At 44.8% G+C, this 23,062-nt stretch overlaps 1 protein-coding gene across 1 annotated transcript in view; it reads left to right on the forward strand.

Moving 5' to 3' along the window:
* Window positions 1-899: 899 nt before the first annotated feature.
* Window positions 900-23,062, forward strand: part of LOC115148912 (cyclic nucleotide-gated cation channel beta-3) — a 44,975-nt gene continuing 22,812 nt past the window's right edge. The window contains exons 1-5 of the mRNA XM_029691223.1: window positions 900-973; window positions 3,776-3,879; window positions 4,448-4,464; window positions 5,512-5,677; window positions 6,041-6,044. Coding sequence (XP_029547083.1) covers window positions 900-973; window positions 3,776-3,879; window positions 4,448-4,464; window positions 5,512-5,677; window positions 6,041-6,044 — 365 coding nt within the window. The remainder of the gene's footprint in view (window positions 974-3,775; window positions 3,880-4,447; window positions 4,465-5,511; window positions 5,678-6,040; window positions 6,045-23,062) is intronic.

A 23,062-nucleotide genomic window follows, 5' to 3' on the forward strand; every position in this document is an offset into this window, starting at 1 on the left:
TTCTTCGTGATCTATTGTGTGTTGTGTTGAATAGTAGTTGAATGTGAAAGAAAGCCAACCATGGAGATCTCAGTTGTAGGTTCTATCCAATAATCCCCTTGTCCAGGGTGGGACATTGTGAAGTCTTAGCTAGGAAAGGGGCGGGACATTGTGATGTTTAATTAAGTAAGTGGTCTCCTTTCTGTATCTGTCCCCAGCTTTAACACACAGTAGCCGGCGAAGCTAAGAATAACCCAAATACTATATTCACTTTGTCATGGCTGAGTTTAGCCCCTACCTAAGAGTCACAGTGCAATTCTTCTGTTGCTACTTTACTATTGTGTATTAAGACGTATACCCGAATCTGGTGTTAAACCTATTTGAAGTTTGTTGATCAACTCCTGGACATCTCTGATTGATCAATTCATTGATTTGAATTAATTGTCAATTATCCAAACTTACTGCCAAGATTGCTGCAGCCATGGACAAGAAACAAAATGGCCTCCTACAGTAGAATAGCTGCTCATTCAACACCTTTGAGTACAGTACATTTACCAAACAGTCCAACGTCACGGGAAGAGTGTTGGGGATGTGAAGCAGCCATAGGTGGCAGTGATAGCTGCTCTTTGTTGATCCGTCCCATTGGAAGAGTGGAGAAGTGTGAAGAGAAGAGGGGGAGTTCCTATGAAGGAATTAATGGGACTGGAGATTAATTACCTGAGGCAGGCTGTCGCTCCGACTGTCAGGCGTTCAGGGTTAGACAGTTGGTTAGACAGAGGAGAGAGTCTAAGGATCAGATCTGTAACCCTGGATAGGCTCGCCGGGTTCTCTGTTGCCCACACTGCCCACTAGCCAAACAACCACCATGTTTGGCAAGTTCAAAGCACTGTTCTCGGTGCCCGAGCCACCTCCGAAGCCGGATGCCACTGCTGCTCCTGCCACAGCTCCTGTCCCCGCACCAGCTCCTGCTCCTGCCCCAGCACCTCCAGCCAAGGTAAGGCATCGCCTCTCTTTCCGAAACAATACAGCAGGATATATCATTGAAAGTGTTTGCCGGCAGGACGAATACTTAGACATAGGGGTTGAAATGTATTCATTTTTTGAGCGGTTGAATAAACACTGCCTATATTATTACCACTGATTATATAGCTATTGTGGGACTTTAGTATAGTGACTGGCTGTTACTGATGTATGTAAATGTTGTTTAGGATTTTTCTGAATGTCTTAAACTGTACACAGGATTAAATGGCCCTAAAGATGTAATATAATATGGTTGACATATATACAGTCAACATACAGTTTGACTAATTAACCTTATCCCATGACAAATTGCTCGAAACGATATTGTCTTTATATTGAATAATGCTTGCTGTTTACCAAAAAAGTGGCGGGGCATCCAGTCTGCTATTGTTTGAATCCCAGATTGCCCCTTAAAGTGGACAAAATGTCATGTTCTAAATGAATGTTAGATTCAACAGTATCTCTCAGTGATTGTGACACTGGGTGGGGACACTGGGCAGTGACTCATGAGATGGTGAGATGGACTGGACAGCAAACCATGACAGCTGAGTCAGTCGGATTAGAGAAAGCCTCAGGTTGAAACAGGCTGGACTCTGAAGCATTGAAACCAAGCTATCTAAAATACCTCCTATCAACAGTATAGCATAGCACTAGAGTGGAGAAGCACTTATAGCCTGGGTTTCAGGCTGAGTAATTGGCCTTTGGAGAGGAGAAGAAGTTGTCAACCAACATGCGATGAGGTGTAACCAAACATCATAATGGCGTTTAGAAGGAATATGTGTGACTCTTGCTCACAATTCAATTCTTGATTATTTATCGAGTTAAAGTTCAAATTGTAATGTTTCGGCCGTCAGTGGCCTGAGTAATTGGCCTTCTCAGTCTGGAAATACTCTTATAGAAAGTGTTTGTTATTGAAGAGGAGGAGGGAGTTCATGTATGAAAGACACCGAGAGGATTTTCACTGATTAATTATTGGATCATCCTTTTCTTAGCATATGATTAAGATGTTTGTTAATAAGACAAAAGCCATGAATCTATCATAGACTCCAAAGTAAGAAAATGCTCACTTTGGAGTTAGACAGATGTACTGTCTACAAGCCATGAGTTCTCATACACTTTATTTCCAACATGGATTCTGACCCCTCCCTCCAATTGCATCCTGGGCATTGAATGAAGAACCCAAGCTTTCCGAAAAATAATAGTTTGATTATGTGAGATGTGATACACTTAACTGTTTCCACAGTATCATACTCATGAGTACTGACGCACCGGACACCCCCGCACACCTCGCAAGGCGGGAGGGCCCACAAACTCTGGGGGCCCATGCGCCTGTCATCAATGCCTATTTTTTTTTATTAATAAACATTTTTAATTTCCATATGTACTAGGAAGGTAAGTGTTTGTTTCTTGAGCTTCAAGAATGTGATTGGTCAAAAAGCCTCAGGCCTTGAAAAATAAATAATTGAACTGATTGAAGGTAAGGGGATATCATGAACAAATACCTTGGTCAAGGCTACGGCGCCAGTGCAATGAGTGGAGCTTACTCAGGTGTTCAAGAGCACATATCAGACCAAGAGCCTAATGCTTCTTAGCTAGTTCTTTATGAGTTTTAATTTAGAAAATGATCTCTCCACAGAAGCAACAGTTACAGGGATGGTTAAAAATTGTTTGATTGCCGTAGCAACATCAGGGAAACTGAGCAGAAGGGAGTGGTGATTCAAATTCAGCAGTTCTTTAATTGAGCCTCTCGAATTCTCCTTAATTGCAGGCCTCAACACGTTATGGAAAGAAATTAGTTGTATAGGAAGCACTGGGACAATATAATGTACAATGTCTCAAAAGACCCGTATCTCAAGTTGGATTTCATTTCATTCACCCTTTTGTGTAGGCTATTAGCCAGACAAAACCTGCTGAGTTCAACAATAAATAGTGGCTGAATTTATCCTAAAGCCGATTACTTTTTTCCTCATTGTTAGGCTATTTGAGGTATAATTTTAATAAAAGGTTTATAAATAGCAACTAAATAGCAGCTAAATACTGTATATAGCTATAGATAGTAGCTACACTGCATAATAAAACAATCCATAGTAAGCTAGTGTTTTGAGGGTGGACTGACTATATTACTTGGCGTTAATAGACTGGTTTTACGCACAACAACTTTCTATCCAAGCGGCGAAAGAGTGCGAGCAGGGCTCATGTCATGCAGGTTCAGGTAGGCTACAGGATAGTGGTATTTTTTAATCAATTAGTCGCTGATAAGTATGCTGTCATATTGAAAATAAATTTGACAATCTCCAATGTTTGAATTTCCAACTTTAAATTATTGAACAAGTAATGATATTATTGTTGCTTCGTGAAATGTTAGGCTTAACATGAGAAAATAATGACCAAATAGTTCTACCAATAAACATTTATCCATTAGCTAAAGCAAAGCTATAGGCTACATGCCCTGGCACCACAGAAAGCCTATCATCGATTCGATAGGCAGCCGCAGAGACATGTCAAAAGATCGTTAATCTAAACTTTGTGAGTGGCTGTTTGGCTGAGGCATTCTATATTTTGTATATTTTACGGAGGGGGTGGGGGACTCTGACCTTGCAGGGGTCCAGAGAAACTGTGTCACTTTGGTGCTAATGGGCACCTGTCTTCATGTCTCATTGGACCATATCTAAGAGTAGGAGTGCTGATCTAGGATCAGTTTTGCCTTTTGCCTTTTTCAGGTAATAATGTCTGTTGGTGAATAAGTCTATTGGTGAATATGGGCTATTGTTTTCAGTGAGGTAACAGTGTTGTTTTCCCAGGAAGAGGAGAAGCCTGCAGAGAAAAAGGATGAGGAGAAGAAAGAGGAAGAACCTAAGAAGGAGGAGGCTAAACCAGCAGGTAAGTTTGTTTGTTTTCATTTAGCATTTTCTCTTGCTTCTATATGATATTGAACTTGCTCAGTTTGTGTCATATAATACTCAAACACAAGGGGACAGAATTAAGACTTTTCATTGTTAGTGTTTTGGCTGTGGCATACCCTCTGGCACACACCCAGAAATGTTGCAGCCACAACATTAACGAAGTCTCATTCATTCCTCATGTCTATGGATTTCCTGGAACTCCAGGAGATATATGTTAACTGTGATCTCTGCTTTATTTTACCCAACAATACTATAACAATGGGCTGGGTTTCAGGTAAAGAACAAAAACAAAGCAGAAGTTGAAGGTTTCTGGCAAAAAAAGTATGTTTGATTTGGGATCCAGTTGATTTCATTTTTGTGTAACTAACAGAGTATACTGCAAACAAAACATTGTTTGTTGATTACATTACTCCAAAAATACTTTTTCTTACACTGGGAATCTGGCAGACCTCTGAATTTGATTTAACAAGGCCCAAACTCCGAAAGTGATTGTGACATGTGAAGCTTTGGCTCCCTGATTTTTCAATATCCCCACTTTCTCTCAGGCTCTCATTCAAAGATAGTAACTTACTACTTACTACATTTTACTCCATCATATCATTCAATTATTTGATTTAGTAACAACTAAATTTGATTCCATTATATCATTTCATTTCAGTTAACTATTTCATTGCTGAGGTGAAAGATAAGCTAATGTTTGGTCTACCTGTGTTGTGTTGTTGAGACACGAGTGCTGGTTTGGGAAGTAGGACACACATGACAGCCTGCTCCCTAGTCCATCTGTCTGTTCCTATACATCAGCAGCAGAAACAACACATGTCCACTCCCTCTGCACCTTTTCTCTTTCACTATAATCCACATCTCAGAGACACACACTGACACTCAGTGCATTCTAGAACAACAAATGCTTCATTTATGATAGCTTTTTGTGTGTAATGGCAGTAAGCAATTCCATTACTTTCAGATGTTGTCATGCTGTTTTTCCCATAAGTAATATACATTGAGTATACAAAACATGCTTTTTCCATGACATAGACTGCCCAGGTGAATCCAGGTGTAGCTACGATCCCATATTGATGTCACTTGTTAAATCCACTTCAATCAGTGTAGATGAAGAGGAGGAGACAGGTTAAATAAGGATTTTTAAGCCGAGACAATTGAGACATGGATTGTGTATGTGTGCCATTCAGAGGGTGAATGGGAAAGACAAAATATTTATATTCCTTTGAACGTGGTATGATAGTAGGTGCCAGGCGCACTAGTTTGAGTGTGTCAAGAACTGCAACGCTGCTGGGTTTTTCACGCTCAACAGTTTCCCGTGTGTATCAAGAATGGTCCACCACCCGATAGGACATCCAGCCAACTTGACACAACTTTGGGAAGCATTGGAGTCAACATGGGCCAGCATCTCTGTGGAACACTTTCGACACCTTGTAGAGTCCATGCCCAAATGCACTAAGGCTGTTCTGAGGGCAAAAGGGATGCAACTCAATAATAGGAAGGTGTTCCTAATGTTTGGTATACTCAGTGTATGGTCTTAAGTTTCAGTCTCTACTCACGTTCTACACTGATCCACTTGCTCATATTATCTTTTGTACACTACCCATAGATCCTGCCCCAGCCCCAGCCCCTGCCGCAGCTCCTGGCCCAGCCCCAGCCCCTGCCGCAGCTCCTGCCCCAGCCCCGGCCCCTGCCGCAGCTCCTGCCCCAGCCCCGGCCACTGCCCCAGCACCTGCACCTGCAGAAGGGGACAAACCCGCTGATGGGGCTGAAGGGTAAGAACACAAATAACACCTGGCTGTGAAACTGTCTATGGGCTATTAGTTCAGCCAGTACACTCCACAGGAACTGCCAAACAGGGGTAGTAGGACATCACAAAGTTGTTAAAGAGATAGGGGAGAACCTGGGGAGTGAGAGAGAGTTCATAGTGGGGCTGTTCATCTACCGAGATGAGATGTGTTAATAATAGTCTGGTAGCCAGAGAGCAAATGCTTTCTGTTCAATCTCTTCAGTGTTTAGTTAAAGAGATCTATGTGTTTTCCATGTAGCTAAAACAAATCAAATCCAGTCTAATTTTATTTGACATTTGCCGAATACAACATGTGTAAAAAGCTTCTACATGTGTTGTCTGTACACAGCACAGTAACATGTCGACTCGTCTCTTCCCACAACTGCAGTGGCTGTGGCTGTGTCTGTGGCTTGTGAGAAGACAATAGTCTACATGTTTACAGTACTAAGGACAACATAAGCAAGATTACAAATAGACTAATAGTGCGGTGTAGGCCTATATTGTGTCTGCAGGCAGCTGCTTAGCGATGGCTTGATGTTTTCCCTCCTCACTACAGAATGACTTGCAGCTTGTGACTCCCAAAGTAGCTGAATAAGATTATGGGATTATGGGTATTTGTGACTTAAGGAGGTCAGGGGATGTGTGGCGGTAGTCACGTGTAAGTTTTATTTGCAAAGGTTTTCTTTGCTTTCTCTCTGTACTGTAGCTAATTTCTGACTTCAAGGAAGTAGGCTACGTTTTACAGTGGAATAGTCGCTGGTCTTGATTGAGAGAACTTGTATTCTGTATTTGACTTCTGTAAAGGCTGATTTCGTATACAGTGTGTGTGACTTGTGCTGAAATCCTATTTCCTTGTTGAGGTACAGCCAGGTAAAAACAGAACGGAAATCCCACCTGCTTCTATTTCTGGCTATACAGAGTAGTAAGCTCCATACCTCTTAAGGTGTGTGTGTGTTTTCTTAAATGCTTCATCTGGTATAGAATTCTTATAAGATGCTAGTGGGAAATATCTTTAAGGACAGTGCAGACAAACGAGAACCATTGTAGCCCTTTCCTGCAGTGGAATTATTTGATTTGATTTGACTGACCAAAGTGCCCTCTAGTGGCCTCATGGGTGGAATGTCAATAATATATTTCATAATTTCATAATTAATAAACAGTATTTCAAAGAATATGCTGAAAATCAGCTGTTTCTATGTCAAACGGTTTTGTTATTTTTCAGTCTTCTGTGATGTATATAAAAGTGTAATATTGGGACGCAAACTCAAAATTGAATTCATTACAATTCTATATCTGACATGGTACAACCATGTATGTGATGTGTATACTTTTGTTTCAAAGTAGATTGTTTAACAGTACCAAAAAATATTATGTATGACCCTGATTTAGCCCACTGCAGTAAATTAAAAAGGGACAGATAAAATGTGAATACCAGTCCAGTGTAAATACAGCATCTTCTCAGAGTATATTAGGGATATACAGTACAGAAGGAAAGTATACTTAGTTTCCTGGCACACCTGGCAATTACTGTGTAACCAACTAATCACTAGCACCAGGATTACCTCCAGTGTGCCTGGAGAGAGTGAGAGAGAGCACGAGAGAGAGAGACGGCGATTATATTTGTTCCTAGTACTAAGATGGCAGGTGGGTGGTATGCTGCTGTGCTGAGTATGACTCAATAGGTCTCCATGGACAACACAGACATGGTGGTCCCACTGCGTTTACACAGGCAGCTCAATTCTGATCTTTTGCCGAATTATTGGCGAAAGATCTGATTGGTCAAAAGACCAATTAGTTGCAAAAGATCAGAATTGGGCAGACTTTGTAAACACAACCATAATGATTACGAGGAGTTATTTGAATGTAGCCAATCCAGCTCTGTACACCCAGGATCAAATCTAGGCCCTGTCTAATACCATACTGTCGGGCACAGGGGTGGTTTTATTTGGCCCCCCAAGTTTTCTGTGGGAAAATAAATAATATATTCTGTACCAGTCAAAGGTTTGGACACACCTATTCATTCCAGGGTTCTTCTTCATTTTTACTATTTTCTACATTGTCGAATAATAGTGAAGACATCAAAACTATTAAATAAAACATATGGAATCATGTAGTAACCAAAAAGGTGTTAAACAAATCAAAATATATTTTATATTTGAGATTCTTCAAAGTATCCACCCTTTTTCTTGATGACAGCTCAAAGCAAATCAAATCAAATTGTATTGGTCACATACACGTGGTTAGCAGATGTTAATGCGAGTGTAGCGAAAAACTTGTGCTTCTAGTTCCGACTGTGCAGTAATTTCTAACAAGTAATCGAACAAATTCACAACAACTACCTTATACACACAAATGTAAATGAATAAGAATATGTAGATATAAATACAGTTGAAGTCGAAAGTTTACATACATTTAGGTTGGAGTCATTAAAACTTGTTTTTCAACCACTCCACAAACGTCTTGCCAACAAACTATAGTTTTGGCAAGTCGGTTAGGACATCTACGTTGTGCATGACACAAGTAATTTTTCCAACAATTGTTTACAGACAGATTATTTCACTTATAACTCACTGTATCAGATTCCAGTAGGTCAGAAGTTTACATACACTAAGTTGACTGTGCCTTTAAACAGCTTGTAAAATTCCAGAAAATTATGTCATGGCTATAGAAGCTTCTGATTGGCTAATTGACATAATTTCAGTCAATTGGAGGTGTACCTGTAGATGTATTTCAAGGCCTACCTTCAAACTCAGTGCGTCTTTGCTTGACATCATGGGACAATCAAAAGAAATCAGCCAAGACCTCAGAAGAAAAATTGTAGACCTCCACAAGTCTGGTTCATCCTTGGTAGCAATTTCCAAACGCCTGAAGGTACCACGTTCATCTGTACAAATAATAGTATGCAAGTATAAACACCATTGGACCACACAGCCGTCATACCGCTCAGGAAGGAGACGCGTTCTGTCTCCTAGAGATGAACGTACTTTGGTGCGAAATGTGCAAATCAATTCCAGAAAAACAGCAAAGGACCTTGTGAAGATGCTGGAGGAAACAGGTAAAAAAGTATCTATATCCACAATAAAACGAGTCCTATATCGACATAACCTGAAAGGCCGCTCAGCAAGGAAGAAGCCACTGCTCCAAAACCGCCATAAAAAAGCCAGACTACGGTTTACACCTGCACATGGGGACAAAGATCTTACTTTTTGGAGAAATGTCCTCTGGTCTGATGAAACAAAAATAGAACTGTTTGGCCATAATGAGCATCGTTATGTTTGGAGGAGAAAGGGGGAGGCTTGCAAGCCGAGGAACACCATCCCAACCGTGAAGCACGGGGGTGGCAGCATCATGTTGTGGGGGTGCATTGCTGCAGGAGGGACTGGTGCACTTCACAAAATAGATGGCATCATGAGAGAGGAAAATGATGTGGATATATTAAAGCAACATCTCAAGACATCAGTCAGGAAGTTAAAACTTGGTCGCAAATGGGTCTTCCAAATGGACAATGACCCCAAGCATACTTCCAAAGTTGTGGCAAAATGGCTTAAGGACAACAAAGTCATGGTATTGGAGTGGCCATCACAAAGCCCTGACCTCAATCCTATAGAACATTTGTGGCCAGAACTGAAAAAGCGTGTGCCAGCAAGGAGGCCTACAAACCTGATTCAGTTACACCAGCTCTGCCAGGAGGAATGGGCCAAAATTCACCCAAGTTTTTGTGGGAAGCTTGTAGAAGGCTACACGAAATGTTTGACCCAAGTTAAACAATTTAAAGGCAATGCTACCAAATACTAATTGAGTGTATGTAAACTTCTGGCCCACTGGGAATGTGATGAAATGAATAAAAGCTGAAATAAATCATCCTAACTGACCTAAGACAGGGAATTTTTACTTGGATTATACACGGCTGTGACTATAATCGAAGAGAATTCTCTTGGTATATAATGCAGTCGGTATTTGATTTTAAGGAATCCTAGGGTCAGGTGAACAAAAGGACTTGAGTTCCTGTATGTTGTTATGATTACACCATGAGTCGCTAATCATAAGTCGCTAATCACCCTGCCCTTCTTCTTACCAGAGAGATGTTTGTTTCTGTCGGCGCAATGCGTGAAGGAACCGGGTGGCTGAACCGACTCTGACAACATATCCCAAGTGAGCCATGTTTCCGTAAAACAGAGAAGTTTACAATCTCTGATGTCTCTCTAGAAGGCAACTCGTGCCCTAATTTCATCCACCTTGTTGTCTAGAGATTGGACATTGGCGAGTAATATGCTCCGAAGCGGTGGATGGTGTGCTCGCCTTCTAAGTCTGACCAGAAGGCCGCTCTGTCTGCCTCTCCTGCGGCGACAGCGTTATTTTGGGTCGGCCTCTGGGATAAGATCCCATGTGCATGGTGGAGGTCTGAACAAAGGATCTGCTTCGAGAAAGTCGTATTCCTGGTCATAATGTTGGTCAAATGACATCGCTTTTATATCCAGTAGTTCTTCCCGGCTGAATGTAATGACACTTGAGATTTTCTGGGTTAACAATGTCAGAAATAATACATAAAAAATCTAATTAGTGCATAGTTTCCTAAGGACCTGAAGCGAGGCGACCATCTCTGTCGGCACCATCTAGCTTTGCACACTCTTGGCATTCTCTCAACCAGCTTCATGAGGTAGTCACCTGGAATGCATTTCAATTAACAGGTGTGCCTTGTTCAAAGTTAATTTGTGGAATTTCTTTCCTTCTTAATGCGTCTGAGCCAATCAATTATGTTGTGGCTAGGTAAGGGTGGTATACAGAGGATAGCCCTATTTGGTAAAAGTACAAGTCAATATTATGGCAAGAACAGCTGAAATAAGCAAAGAGAAACGACAGTCCATCATTACTTTAAAACGAAGGTCAGTCAATCAGGAAAATGTCAAGAACTTTGAAAGTTTCTTCAAGTGCAGTCACAAAAACCATCAAGCGTTATGATGAAACTGGCTCTCATGAGGACCGCCACAGGAAAGAAAGACCCAGAGTTACCTCTGCTGCAGAGAATACATTCGTTAGAGTTAACTGCACCTCAGATTGCAGCCCAAATAAATGCTTCACAGAGTTCAAGTAACAGACACATCTCAACATAAACTGTTCAGAGGAGACTATATGAATCAGGCCTTCATGGTCAAATTGCTGCAAAAAAAACACAACGAAAGGACGAGACGAAGAGACTTGCTCTGGCCAAGAAACACGAGCAAGGGACATTAGACTGGTGGAAATCTGTCCTTTGGTCTGATGAGTCCAAATTTAAGATTTTTGGTTTCAACCACCGTGTCTTTGTGAGACGCAGCGTAGGTGAATGGATGATGAAGCACCGTGATGCATGGAGGGGGAGGTGTGAGGGTACTTTGCTGGTGACACTGTTGGTGATTTATTTACAATTCAAGACACACTTAACCAGCATGGCTACCACAGCATTCTGCAGTGATACACCATCCCATCTGGTTTGCGTTTAGTGGGACTATCGTTTGGTTTTTCAACAGGACAATGACCCCAAACACACCTCCAGGCTGTATAAGGGCTATTTGACCACAAAGGAGAGGGATGGAGTGCTGCATCAGATGACCTGGCCTCCACAATAACCCAACCTCAACCCAATTAAGATGGTTTGGGATGAGTTGGACCGCAGAGTGAAGGAAAAGCAGCCAGCAAGTGCTCAGCATACAGTGGCAAGAAAAAGTATGTGAACCCTTTGGAATTATTTCTGCATAAATTGGTCATCAAATTTGATCTGATCTTCATCTAAGTCACAACAATAGACAAACATAGTGTGCTTAAACTAATAACACAGAAATTAGTGTATTTCCCTTGTCTATATTGAATACATCATTTAAACATTGACATTGTAGGTTGGAAAAAGTATGTGAACCCCTAGGCTAATGACTTCTCCAAAAGCTAATTGGAGTCAGGAGTTAGCTAACCTGGAGTCCAATCAATGAGACGAGATTGGAGATGTTGGTTAGAGCTGCCTTGCCCTATAAAAAACACTCACAAAATTTTGTTTGCTATTCACAAGAAGCATTGTCTGATGTGAACCATGCCTCGAACAAAAAAGATCTCAGAAGACCTAAGATTAAGAATTGTTGACTTGCATAAAGCTGGAAAGGGTTACAAAAGTATCTCTAAAAGCCTTGATGTTCATCAGTCCATGGTAAGACAAATTGTCTATAAATAGAGAAAGTTCAGCACTGTTGCTACTTTCCCTAGGAGAGCCATCCTGCAAAAATGACTGCAAGAGCACAGCGCAGAATGCTCAATGAGGTTTAAGAAGAATCCTAGCGTGTCAGCTAAAGACTTACAGCAATCTCTGGAACACGCTAACATCTCTGATGAGTCTACAATACTTAAAACACTAAACAGGAATGGTGTTCATGGGAGGACACCACGGAAGAAACCACTGCTGTCCAAAAAATACATTGCTGTCTGAAGTTTGCGAAACTGCACCTGGATGTCCCACAGCGCTACTGGCTAAATATTCTGTGGACCGATGAAAATACAGTTGAGTTGTTTGGAAGGAACACTGAACACTGTGTGGAGGAAAAAATGCACAGCACACCCAACTGTAAAGTATGGTGGAGGGAGCATCATGGCTTGGGGCTGCTTTGCTTCCGCAGGGCCTGGACAGCTTGCTGTCATCGACGGAAAAATGAATTCCCAAGTTTATCAAGACATTTTGCAGGAGGATGTTAGGTTATCTGTCCGCCAATTGAAGCTCAACAGAAGTTGGGTGATGCAACAGGACAACGCCCCAAAACACCGTAGTAAATCAACAACAGAAGATAATATGCCTTCTGGAGTGGCCCAGTCAGAGTCCTGACCTCAACCCGATTGAGATGCTGTAGTGTAACCGATGTGAAATGGCTAGTTAGTTAGCGGTGGTGCGCGCTAATAGCATTTCAATCAGTGACGTCACTCGCTCTGAGACTTGAAGTAGGGTTTCCCCTTGCGTTGCAAGGGCCGCGGCCTTTGTGGCACGATGGGTAACAATGCTTCGGTGGGTGTCAGTTGTTGACGTGTGCAAGGGTCCCTGGTTCGAGCCTGGGTTGGGGTGAAGAGAGGGACGGAACCTACACTGTTACAGTGGCATGACCTCAAGAGAGCAGTTCACACCAGACATCCCAAGAATATTGCTGAACTGAAACAGTTTTGTAAAGAGGAATGGTCCAAAATTCCTCCTGACCGTTGTGCAGGTCTGATCCGCAACTACAGAAAACATTTGGTTAAGGTTATTGCTGCCAAAGGAGGGTCAACCAGTTATTGAATGCAAGGGTTCACATACTTTTTCCACCCTGCACTGTGACTGTTTACACGGTGTGTTCAATAAAGACATGAAAACGTATAATTGTTTGTGTGTTGTCAGTTTAAGCAGACTGTGTTTGTCTATTGTTGTGACCTAGATGAAGATCAAATCAAATGTTATGACCAATTTATGCAGAAATCCAGGTATTTTCAAAGGGTTCACATATTTTTTCTTGCCACTGTATGTGGGAACTCCTTCAAGGCTGTTGGAAAAGCATTCCTTATGAAGCTGGTTGAGAGAATGGCAAGAGTGTGAAAAGCTGTCATCAAGGCAAAGAGTGGCTACTTTCTATTAATAATGTAAAATTAACAGATGTACAGAAATACTCATGTGAAGGCCAAATTACAGAGGAGGAACTTCTTGAAGCAATTAAAGCTTTTAAGTCTGGGAACACTCCAGGGCTGGATGGCATACCTTTTTGATATACTCAGAGGACTGGTATTAGCATGTTTTAACCACTCCTATGTAAATGGTAGATTATCGGACACTCAACAAGATGGTCTGATTTCATTATTACTGAAGCAGGATATAAGCAGTAAATATAAAAAAATTGGAGGCCCGTTACACTTCAGTGTTGTGATGAAAAAAATTCTAGCAAAATGTATAGTGCATAGAATTTAAAAGGGATTGGCGGATATTATTCATTCTAATCAGACATGATTTTTACATAGATGATACATTGGAGAAAATAAAGGACAAGTATTGGAAACAATAGAACACTATGAAAAATCTGAGAAACCAGGCCTGCTATTCATAGCTGACTTTGAAAAGGCTTTTGATAAGTATGACTGGAGTTTATATATAAATGCCTGGAACATTTCAATTTTGGAGAATCTCTTATAAAATGGGTTAAAATCATGTATAGTAATCCTAGGTGGAAAATAGTAAATAATGGCTACTTCTCAGAAAGTTTTAAACTGTCGAGGAGTAAAACAGCCGGCCGCGACCGGGAGACCCATGAGGTGGCGCACAATTGGCCCAGCGTCGTCTAGCTTAGGGGAGGGTTTGGCCGGCCGGGATGTCCTTGTCCCATGGCACTCTAGCGACTCCTGTGGTGGGCCGGGTGCATGCACACTTACACGGTCGCCAGGTGTACGGTGTTTCCTCCGACACATTGCTGCGATTGGCTTCCGGGTTAAGCGGGCATTGTGTCAAGAAGCAGTGCAGCTTGGCTGGGTCATGTTTCGGGAGATGCACGGCTCTTGACCTTCGTCTCTCCCGAGTCCGTACGGGAGCCAAGCTTATAGAGACATACCCCAAGAGACTTGCAGCTGTAATTGCTGCAAAAGGTGGATCTACAAAGTATTGCCTGTGGGGGGGGGGGGGGAGTGAATAGTTATGCATGCTCCAGTTTTCAGTTTTTTTTGTCTTATTTCTTGTTTCTTTCACACCAAAAAATATTTTGCATCTTCAAAGTGGTAGGCATGTTTTGTAAATCAAATGATACAAACCCCCCAAAATCCTTTTTTATTCCAGGTTGTAAGGCAACAAAATAGGAAAAATGCCAAGGGGGTGAATACTAACACAGGCCACTGTATATATACACTACCGTTCAAAAGTTTTGGGTCACATAGAAATGTCAATGACTCCGGGATGTTGGCCTTCTAGGCAGAGTTGCAAAGAAAAGGTCATATCTGACTGGCCAATAAAAATAAAAGATTAAGATGGGCAAAAGAACACAGACACTGGACAGAGGAACTCTGCCTAGAAGGCCAGCATCCCGGAGTCGTCTCTTCACTGTTGATGTTGAGACTGGTGTACTATTTAATGAAGCTGCCCGTTGAGGACTTGTGAGGCGTCTGTTTCTCAAACTAGACACTCTAATGTACTTGTCCTCTTGCTCAGTTTGGCACCGGGGCCTCCCACTCCTCTTTCTATTCTGTTTAGAGCCAGTTTGCACTGTTCTGTGAAGGGAGAAGTACACAGCGTTGTATGAGATCTTCAGTTTCTTGGCAATTTCTTACATGGAATAGCCTTCATTTCTCAGAACAAGAATAGACTGACGATTTTGAGCCTGCAATCGAAGCCACAAATGCTGATGCTCCAGATACTCAACTAGTCTAAAGCAGGCCAGTTTTATTGCTTCTTTAATCAGAACAACAGTTTTCAGCTGTGCTAACATAATTGCAAAAGGGTTTTCTAATGATAATTTGGTCTTTTAAAATGATAAACTTCAATTAGCTAACACAACGTGCCATTGGAGCACAGGAGCGATGGTTGCTGATAATGGGCCTCTGTGCACCTATGTAGATTTTGCATTAAAAATGTGTCATTTCCAGCTACTATATTCATTTATAACATTAACAATGTCTACATGTCAAGCTTGGGTGTAGTGGGTGAGGAATCAAATGCAGGAAGCTGCGATACAGGGTAGTGGCTTTAATAAGCACAACGGCCAAAACACAAGCCTTCCCAAAACAGCGATCAAAGCGCACAACAAAACAAGGTGCCCCAAACACAGGGGACAAAACACTGTTGGTGCAAACACACGCACTACTGCAAAATACAAAAATCAGAGTGTCACCAAGCAAAGCAAACAGAGAAACACAATCACGTACAAAACCCATACATCCTACGCTAACCTAAATAACCCCCTCTTTCTAATGACTAACCCAAAACAGGTGCGTGCCTACCTAGACCTAACCAAACGAAAGTGAAACCAAACAGGGATCGATGGCAGCTAGTAGTTCGGCGACGACGACCGCCGAGCCCCGCCCGGCCGAGGAGGGGCGCCACCATCCGTCACAGTCGTGACAGTACTCCCCCCCTGACGCGCGGCTCCCGCAGCGCGCCGTCGCCGACCTCGAGGAAGCCCCGGAGGGCGAGGCGCAGGGCGATCCGGATGGAGGCTGTGGAACTCCCGGGTGAGCGCTGGGTCCAGTATGTCCTCCACCGGTACCCAGCACCTCTCCTCCGGGCCGTACCCCTCCCAGTCCACGAGGTACTGCAGGCCCCTCGCCCGGCGTCTGGAGTCCAAGATGGATCGGACTGTGTACGCCGGGGCCCCCCCGATGTCCAGGGGGGGTGGAGGGACCTCCCGCACCTCATTTTCTTGCAGCGGACAAGCTACCACCGGCCTGAGGAGAGACACATGAAACGAGGGGTTAATACGATAATAAGAAGGAAGTTGTAATCTGTAACACACCTCGTTTATTCTCCTCAGGACTTTAAATGGCCCCACAAACCGCGGACCCAGCTTCCGGCAGGGCAGGCGGAGGGGCAGGTTCCGGGTCGAGAGCCAGACTCTCTCCCCTGGGGTGAACACGGGGGCCTCGCTGCGGTGCCGGTCAGCGCTCGCTTTCTGTCGCTCCCTGGCTCGTTCCAGGGATTCCTGCACAGCGTTCCAGGTCTCCCTTGAGCGCTGCACCCATTCCTCCACCGCAGGGGCCTCCGTCTGGCTCTGATGCCATGGCCCCAGGACCGGCTGATAACCCAACACACATTGGAATGGTGACATGTTGGTGGAGGAGTGGCGCAAAGAGTTCTGAGCCATTTCGGCCCATGGCACGAACCTTGCCCACTCCCCTGGCCGGTCCTGGCAATAGGACCGCAGGAACCTGCCCACCTCCTGGTTTACCCTTTCCACCTGCCCATTACTTTCGGGGTGAAACCCCGAGGTCAGACTGACCGAAACCCCCAGCCGCTCCATAAACGCCCGCCACACTCGGGACGTGAACTGGGGGCCTCGATCTGAGACGATATCCTCGGGCACCCCGTAGTGCCGGAAGACGTGGGTGAATAAGGCTTCCGCGGTCTGCAGGACCGTAGGAAGACCGGGTAACGGAATCAGACGGCAGGACTTAGAAAACCGGTCCACAACGACCAGGATCGTAGTGTTGCCCTGAGACGGCGGGAGATCGGTCAAGAAATCCACCGCCAGGTGGGACCATGGTCGTTGTGGAACCGGGAGGGGTTGTAATTTCCCTCTAGGCAGGTGCCTGGGAGCCTTACTCTGAGCGCACACCGAACAGGAGGAGACATAGTGCCTCACGTCCTTCACCAAGGTGGGCCACCAGTATCTCCCACTAAGACCACGCACTGTCCGCTCAACCCCTGGGTGACCCGAGGAGGGAAGCGTGTGAGCCCACCGAATCAGCCGATCGCGAACACCGAGCGGAACGTACTTACGACCCACTGGACACTGCGGAGGAGTAGGCTCCGTCCGTAACGCCCGCTCGATGTCCGCGTCCACCTCCCAGACCACCGGTGCCACCAGGCAGGAGGCTGGAAGGATGGGCGTGGGCTCGGTGGACCGTTCCTCGGCGTCATGGAGACGAGACAGTGCGTCGGCCTTAGTGTTCCGGGAACCTGGGATATACGAGATGTTAAACCGAAATCTCGTAAAGAACATCGCCCACCTGGCTTGACGCGGGTTCAGTCTCCTCGCTGCCCGGATGTACTCCAGATTGCGGTGGTCAGTCCAGATGAGAAAAGGGTGGCGCGCCCCCTCAAGCCAATGTCTCCACACCTTCAGGGCTCTGACCACAGCCAACAGCTCCCTGTCCCCCACATCATAGTTACGCTCCGCCGGACTCAACTTCCTAGAGAAGAAGGCGCAGGGGCGGAGCTTGGGGGGGGCGCCCGAGCGCTGGGACAGCACGGCTCTTACCCCAGCCTCGGACGCGTCCACCTCCACTATGAAGGGCAAAGAGGGGTCCGGGTGCGCCAGCACCGGGGCGTCGGTGAACAGAACCTTCAGACGACTAAAGGCCCGGTCCGCCTCCGCGGACCACTGCAACCGCACCGGGCCCCCCTTCAACAGTGAGGTAATGGGAGCCGCCACCTGCCCAAAGCCCCGGATAAACCTCCGGTAGTAATTGGCAAATCCCAAAAACCGCTGCACCTCCTTCACCGTGGTGGGAGTCGGCCAATTACGCACGGCTGAGACGCGGTCACATTCCATCACTACCCCTGATGAGGAAATGCGATACCCCAAGAAAGAGACGGCTGGTTTGGAAAACTCACATTTCTCAGCCTTGACGTATAGGTCATGCTCCACCAGTCGCCCAAGCACTTTACGCACCAGAGACACATGCTCGGCGCGTGTAGCGGAGTAGACCAGAATGTCATCGATGTACACCACTACACCCTGACCGAGCAGGTCCCGGAGAATCTCGTCCACAAAGGATTGAAAGACTGCGGGAGCATTCTTTAACCCATACGGCATGACGAGGTACTCATAATGGCCAGATGTGGTACTAAATGCAGTTTTCCACTCGTCCCCTCCTCGGATACGCACCAGATTATATGCGCTCCTGAGATCCAATTTCGTGAAGAAGCGCGCCCCTTGAAATGACTCCATCGCCGAGGCGATGAGAGGTAGTGGGTAACTGAAACCCACTGTGATGGCATTTAGACCTCTATAGTCAATGCACGGGCGCAGACCTCCCTCCTTCTTCTTCACGAAAAAGAAGCTCGAGGAGACGGGTGAGTGAGATGGCCGAATGTATCCCTGCCTCAAGGATTCAGTGACGTATGTCTCCATAGCCGCTGTCTCCTCCTGAGACAGGGGATAAACGTGACTACGAGGAAGGGCAGCGCCCACCTGGAGGTTTATCGCACAGTCTCCTCGTCGATGAGGTGGTAATTGGGTCGCCTTCGTTTTACTGAAGGCGATAGCCAAATCGGCATATTCTGAGGGAATGTGCACGGTGGAGACTTGGTCTGGACTCTCCACCGTAGTCGCACCGATGGAAACTCCTATGCACCTGCCCGAGCACTCATTTGACCACCCCTTAAGAGCCCTCTGTCCCCACGAAATCTTAGGGTTGTGAGCGGCTAGCCAGGGAATCCCTAGAACCACTGGAAACGCGGGGGAATCGATGAGGAAAAGACTAATCCGCTCCTCATGACCCCCCCGCATTACCATGACCAGAGGTACAGTGACCTCCCTGACCAGCCCCGACCCTAGTGGTCGACTGTCTAGGGCGTGTATGGGGAAGGGTTGGTCCAACTGGACCAGGGGAATCCCTAACTTAGCCGCGACCCCACGGTCCATAAAACTCCCTGCTGCGCCTGAATCGACTAGCGCCTTAAACCGGGAGTGAGGGGAGAAACAAGGGAAAGACACTGACACATACATGTGACGTACAGGGGGCTCTGGGTGAGGCTGGTGCTGACTCACCTGAGGTGTCAAAGGAGCGCTCTGCCTGCCGTCTGGACTCCTAGGGGAGTCTCCCCAGCACCGGTCCACAGTGTGCCCTCTGCGACCACATGAGGTGCAGGAGCGACCCCCCCCTCCAGTCTTCCTGGCTGCTGCCCCCCCTATCTCCATAGGCGTGGGAGCAGGAGGGCTGGAGGGTGGAACGAGCAGGGCCCGGGTCGGACGTCCGCGGGCGGCCAGCAGATTGTCCAGTCGGATGGACAGATCCACCAGTTGGTCCAGTGTGTGCGTCGTGTCCCGACAGGCTAATTCCCGGCGGACGTCCTCCCTCAAACTACAACGGTAGTGGTCTATAAGGGCCCTCTCATTCCACCCTGCTCCCGCGGCCAGGGTCCGGAACTCGAGAGCGAAATCCTGCGCGCTCCTCGTCTCCTGCCTCAGGTGAAACAGCCGCTCACCCGCCGCTCTCCCCTCCGGGGGATGATCGAATACTGCCCGAAAGCGGCGGGTGAACTCTGGGTAGTTGTCCCTGGCTGAGTCCGGACTGTCCCACACGGCGTTTGCCCATTCCAGGGCCTTACCCGTGAGACAGGAGACGAGGACGCTGACGCTCTCCTCCCCCGAGGGAGGGGGACGAACGGTCGCCAGGTATAACTCCAGCTGGAGTAAGAAGCCCTTACACCCAGCGGCCGTTCCATCGTACTCCCTGGGGGGGGCGAGCTTTACCCCACTGGTACTGGGAGCTGTGGGTGCTGGGGGGGGCGCAGGCTGTTGGACTGCCGCGTTCGGGGGGCCGAGAGCGCGTCGGTCCCAGCTCTCCAGGCGCGCCAACACCTGATCCATGGCGTTACCCAGCCGGTGGAGCAGGGTAGAGTGTTGGTCCACGGTCTCCTCCATGGACATGGCTGGCGCTGAAGCTCCTGCTGACTCCATTACGTTAGGGTACGTGATTTCTGTCAAGCTTGGGTGTAGTGGGTGAGGAATCAAATGCAGGAAGCTGCGATACAGGGTAGTGGCTTTAATAAGCACAACGGCCAAAACACAAGCCTTCCCAAAACAGCGATCAAAGCGCACAACAAAACAAGGTGCCCCAAACACAGGGGACAAAACACTGTTGGTGCAAACACACGCACTACTGCAAAATACAAAAATCAGAGTGTCACCAAGCAAAGCAAACAGAGAAACACAATCACGTACAAAACCCATACATCCTACGCTAACCTAAATAACCCCCCCTTTCTAATGACTAACCCAAAACAGGTGCGTGCCTACCTAGACCTAACCAAACGAAAGTGAAACCAAACAGGGATCGATGGCAGCCGAGCCCCGCCCGGCCGAGGAGGGGCGCCACCATCCGTCACAGTCGTGACACTACACTGTATTTCGGATCAATTTTATGTTATTTTAATGGACAAAAATTAGCTTTTCTTTCAAAAACAAGGACATTTCTAAGTGACCCCAAACTTTTGAACGGTAGTGTATGTGTATATATATAAAAAGAGAGTAAAACAAGGTTGTCCACTATCGACATATTATTATGGCCATCAAAATGTTAGCTATTAAAATCAGATCCAACAATAATATCAAGGGGTTAGAAATCCAGGGCTTAAAAACAAAGGTATCATTGTGCGCTGATGATTCATGTTTTCTTTTAAATCCACAACTTGGATCCCTCCACAGCCTCATAGAGGATCTAGATACTTTTTCTAACCTCTCTGGATTACAACCAAATTAATTATTACGCATACTATATTACGTATTGGATCGCAACCAAATACCACTTTTACATTACAGTGTAGTTGACCAATAAAATGGTCTAATGGTGATGTGGACATACTCGGTATAGATATGCCAAAATAAATAAATGATCTCATTTATTTCTTAGCAAAAATAGACAAGATCTTGCAACCATCGAAAGGAAAATATCAGTGTATTTGTGGAAAAATCCCCCTGATTAACTCTTTAGTCATATCCCAGTTTACCTATTTGCTCATGGTCTTGCCTACATCTAGTGAACAGTTATTTCAATTATATGAGAAAAAAGATTACATTTTATTTGGAACGGCAAGCCAGACAAAATTAAACGGGCCTATTTATACAATGAATATGAATTCACAGGGCAGACATTATTAAATATTAATGCTTTAGACCTCTCACTAAAGCCTTCAGTCATACAAAAGTTATACTTCAATCCAAACTGGTTCTCTAGCAAATTAATAAGAATGTCTCACCCTGTGTTCAAGAATGGCCTTTTCCCCTTTATTCAGATTACAACCTCCCACTTTCAGTTATTTGAAAAGGAAATAATCTCCCAAATATCGCTGTTTTTAAAACAAGCCATAGAAAGTTGGTTACAATTTCAATTTAATTCACTAGAAAAAACGGAACAAATAATACAACAAATATTGTGTTTAAACTCAAACATACTAATAGATAAAATAAAAAAAATAAAAAATGTAAAAGTATAATCTTTGTAAATTATATCATAAATACTGTAAGACTGGTAGATTTATGTCACACATGCAGCTAACAAAAATGTATGGAAATGTGTGCTCTAGCCAAAATTACAACTAACTAATTGCAGCATTACTGCAAAAATGGAAGAGGAAAGTGGAAGGGGGAAAGGTAGGGAATCTGTCTGTCGGCCCCGCATTAAACACCATAATTGGTTAAATAAAAATTGTGATAAATAAAAAAGTATACCAGTTTCCTTCAAGGACCAAAAACTGGACCGCTGTGCCATATAGATGGCAAAATATTTAGGAAGAGATTTTCAACGTACCGATTCCATGGCACATGGTTTATGAACTTATACTCAAAACAACGGCGGATTCAAAATGTAACATTTTTCAATTTAAATTATTATCCCAAATTCTTGCAACCAATAAAATGTTAGATATGGGCGATACAACCTTCCCAGCTCTGCAGATTTTACTGCGAAGAGACAGAATCATTAGATCATTTGTTTTGGTACTGTCCATATGTACAGTAGCTTATTTTTGGTTGCAGGTTCAGGAATGGCTGAAGAATTGCAACCTTTACCTGGAGCTAACTCTGCAATATGGATGGTGTTATGAAATAGATGGGAGGGGTTGAATGGACCTGAAGGTTGGGAATAATAACAACTAATAACAACAAGATAACTAATGTAAAACATACTGTGTCCGTAAAACATATATAGGTTCAGAACTTTTGTGAAAGAAATATTGTAGATGGGAGAGGTTGAGGTTAGATAAAGGACAGGAGTAAAAACAAACAAAATATAACTATTGTATAATAGACTGTGCCTATAAAATGTATATAGAATGTATAAGCTGGAAGTAGAAGCCTAAGAAATGTTGTTCACTTGTTTACTCCAATTAGCGGAGGGGTGGTAGGGTTAGAAAGTAATAAAGGAAAATACACTGCTCAAAAAAATAAAGGGAACACTTAAACAACACATCCTAGATCTGAATGAAAGAAATAATCTTATTAAATACTTTTTTCTTTACATAGTTGAATGTGCTGACAACAAAATCACACAAAAATAATCAATGGAAATCCAATTTATCAACACATGGAGGTCTGGATTTGGAGTCACACTCAAAATTAAGGTGGAAAACCACACTCCAGGCTGATCCAACTTTGATGTAATGTCCTTAAAACAAGTCAAAATTAGGCTCAGTAGTGTGTGTGGCCTCCACGTGCCTGTATGACCTCCCTACAACGCCTGGGCATGCTCCTGATGAGGTGGCGGATGGTCTCCTGAGGGATGTCCTCCCAGACCTGGACTAAAGCATCTGCCAACTCCTGGACAGTCTGTGGTGCAACGTGGCGTTGGTGGATGGAGCGAGACATGATGTCCCAGATGTGCTCAATTGGATTCAGGTCTGGGGAACGGGCGGGCCAGTCCATAGCATCAATGCCTTCCTCTTGCAGGAACTGCTGACACACTCCAGCCACAT

This window comes from Salmo trutta, chromosome 2 (assembly GCF_901001165.1).
Source record: "Salmo trutta chromosome 2, fSalTru1.1, whole genome shotgun sequence".
Taxonomy (NCBI): domain Eukaryota; kingdom Metazoa; phylum Chordata; class Actinopteri; order Salmoniformes; family Salmonidae; genus Salmo; species Salmo trutta.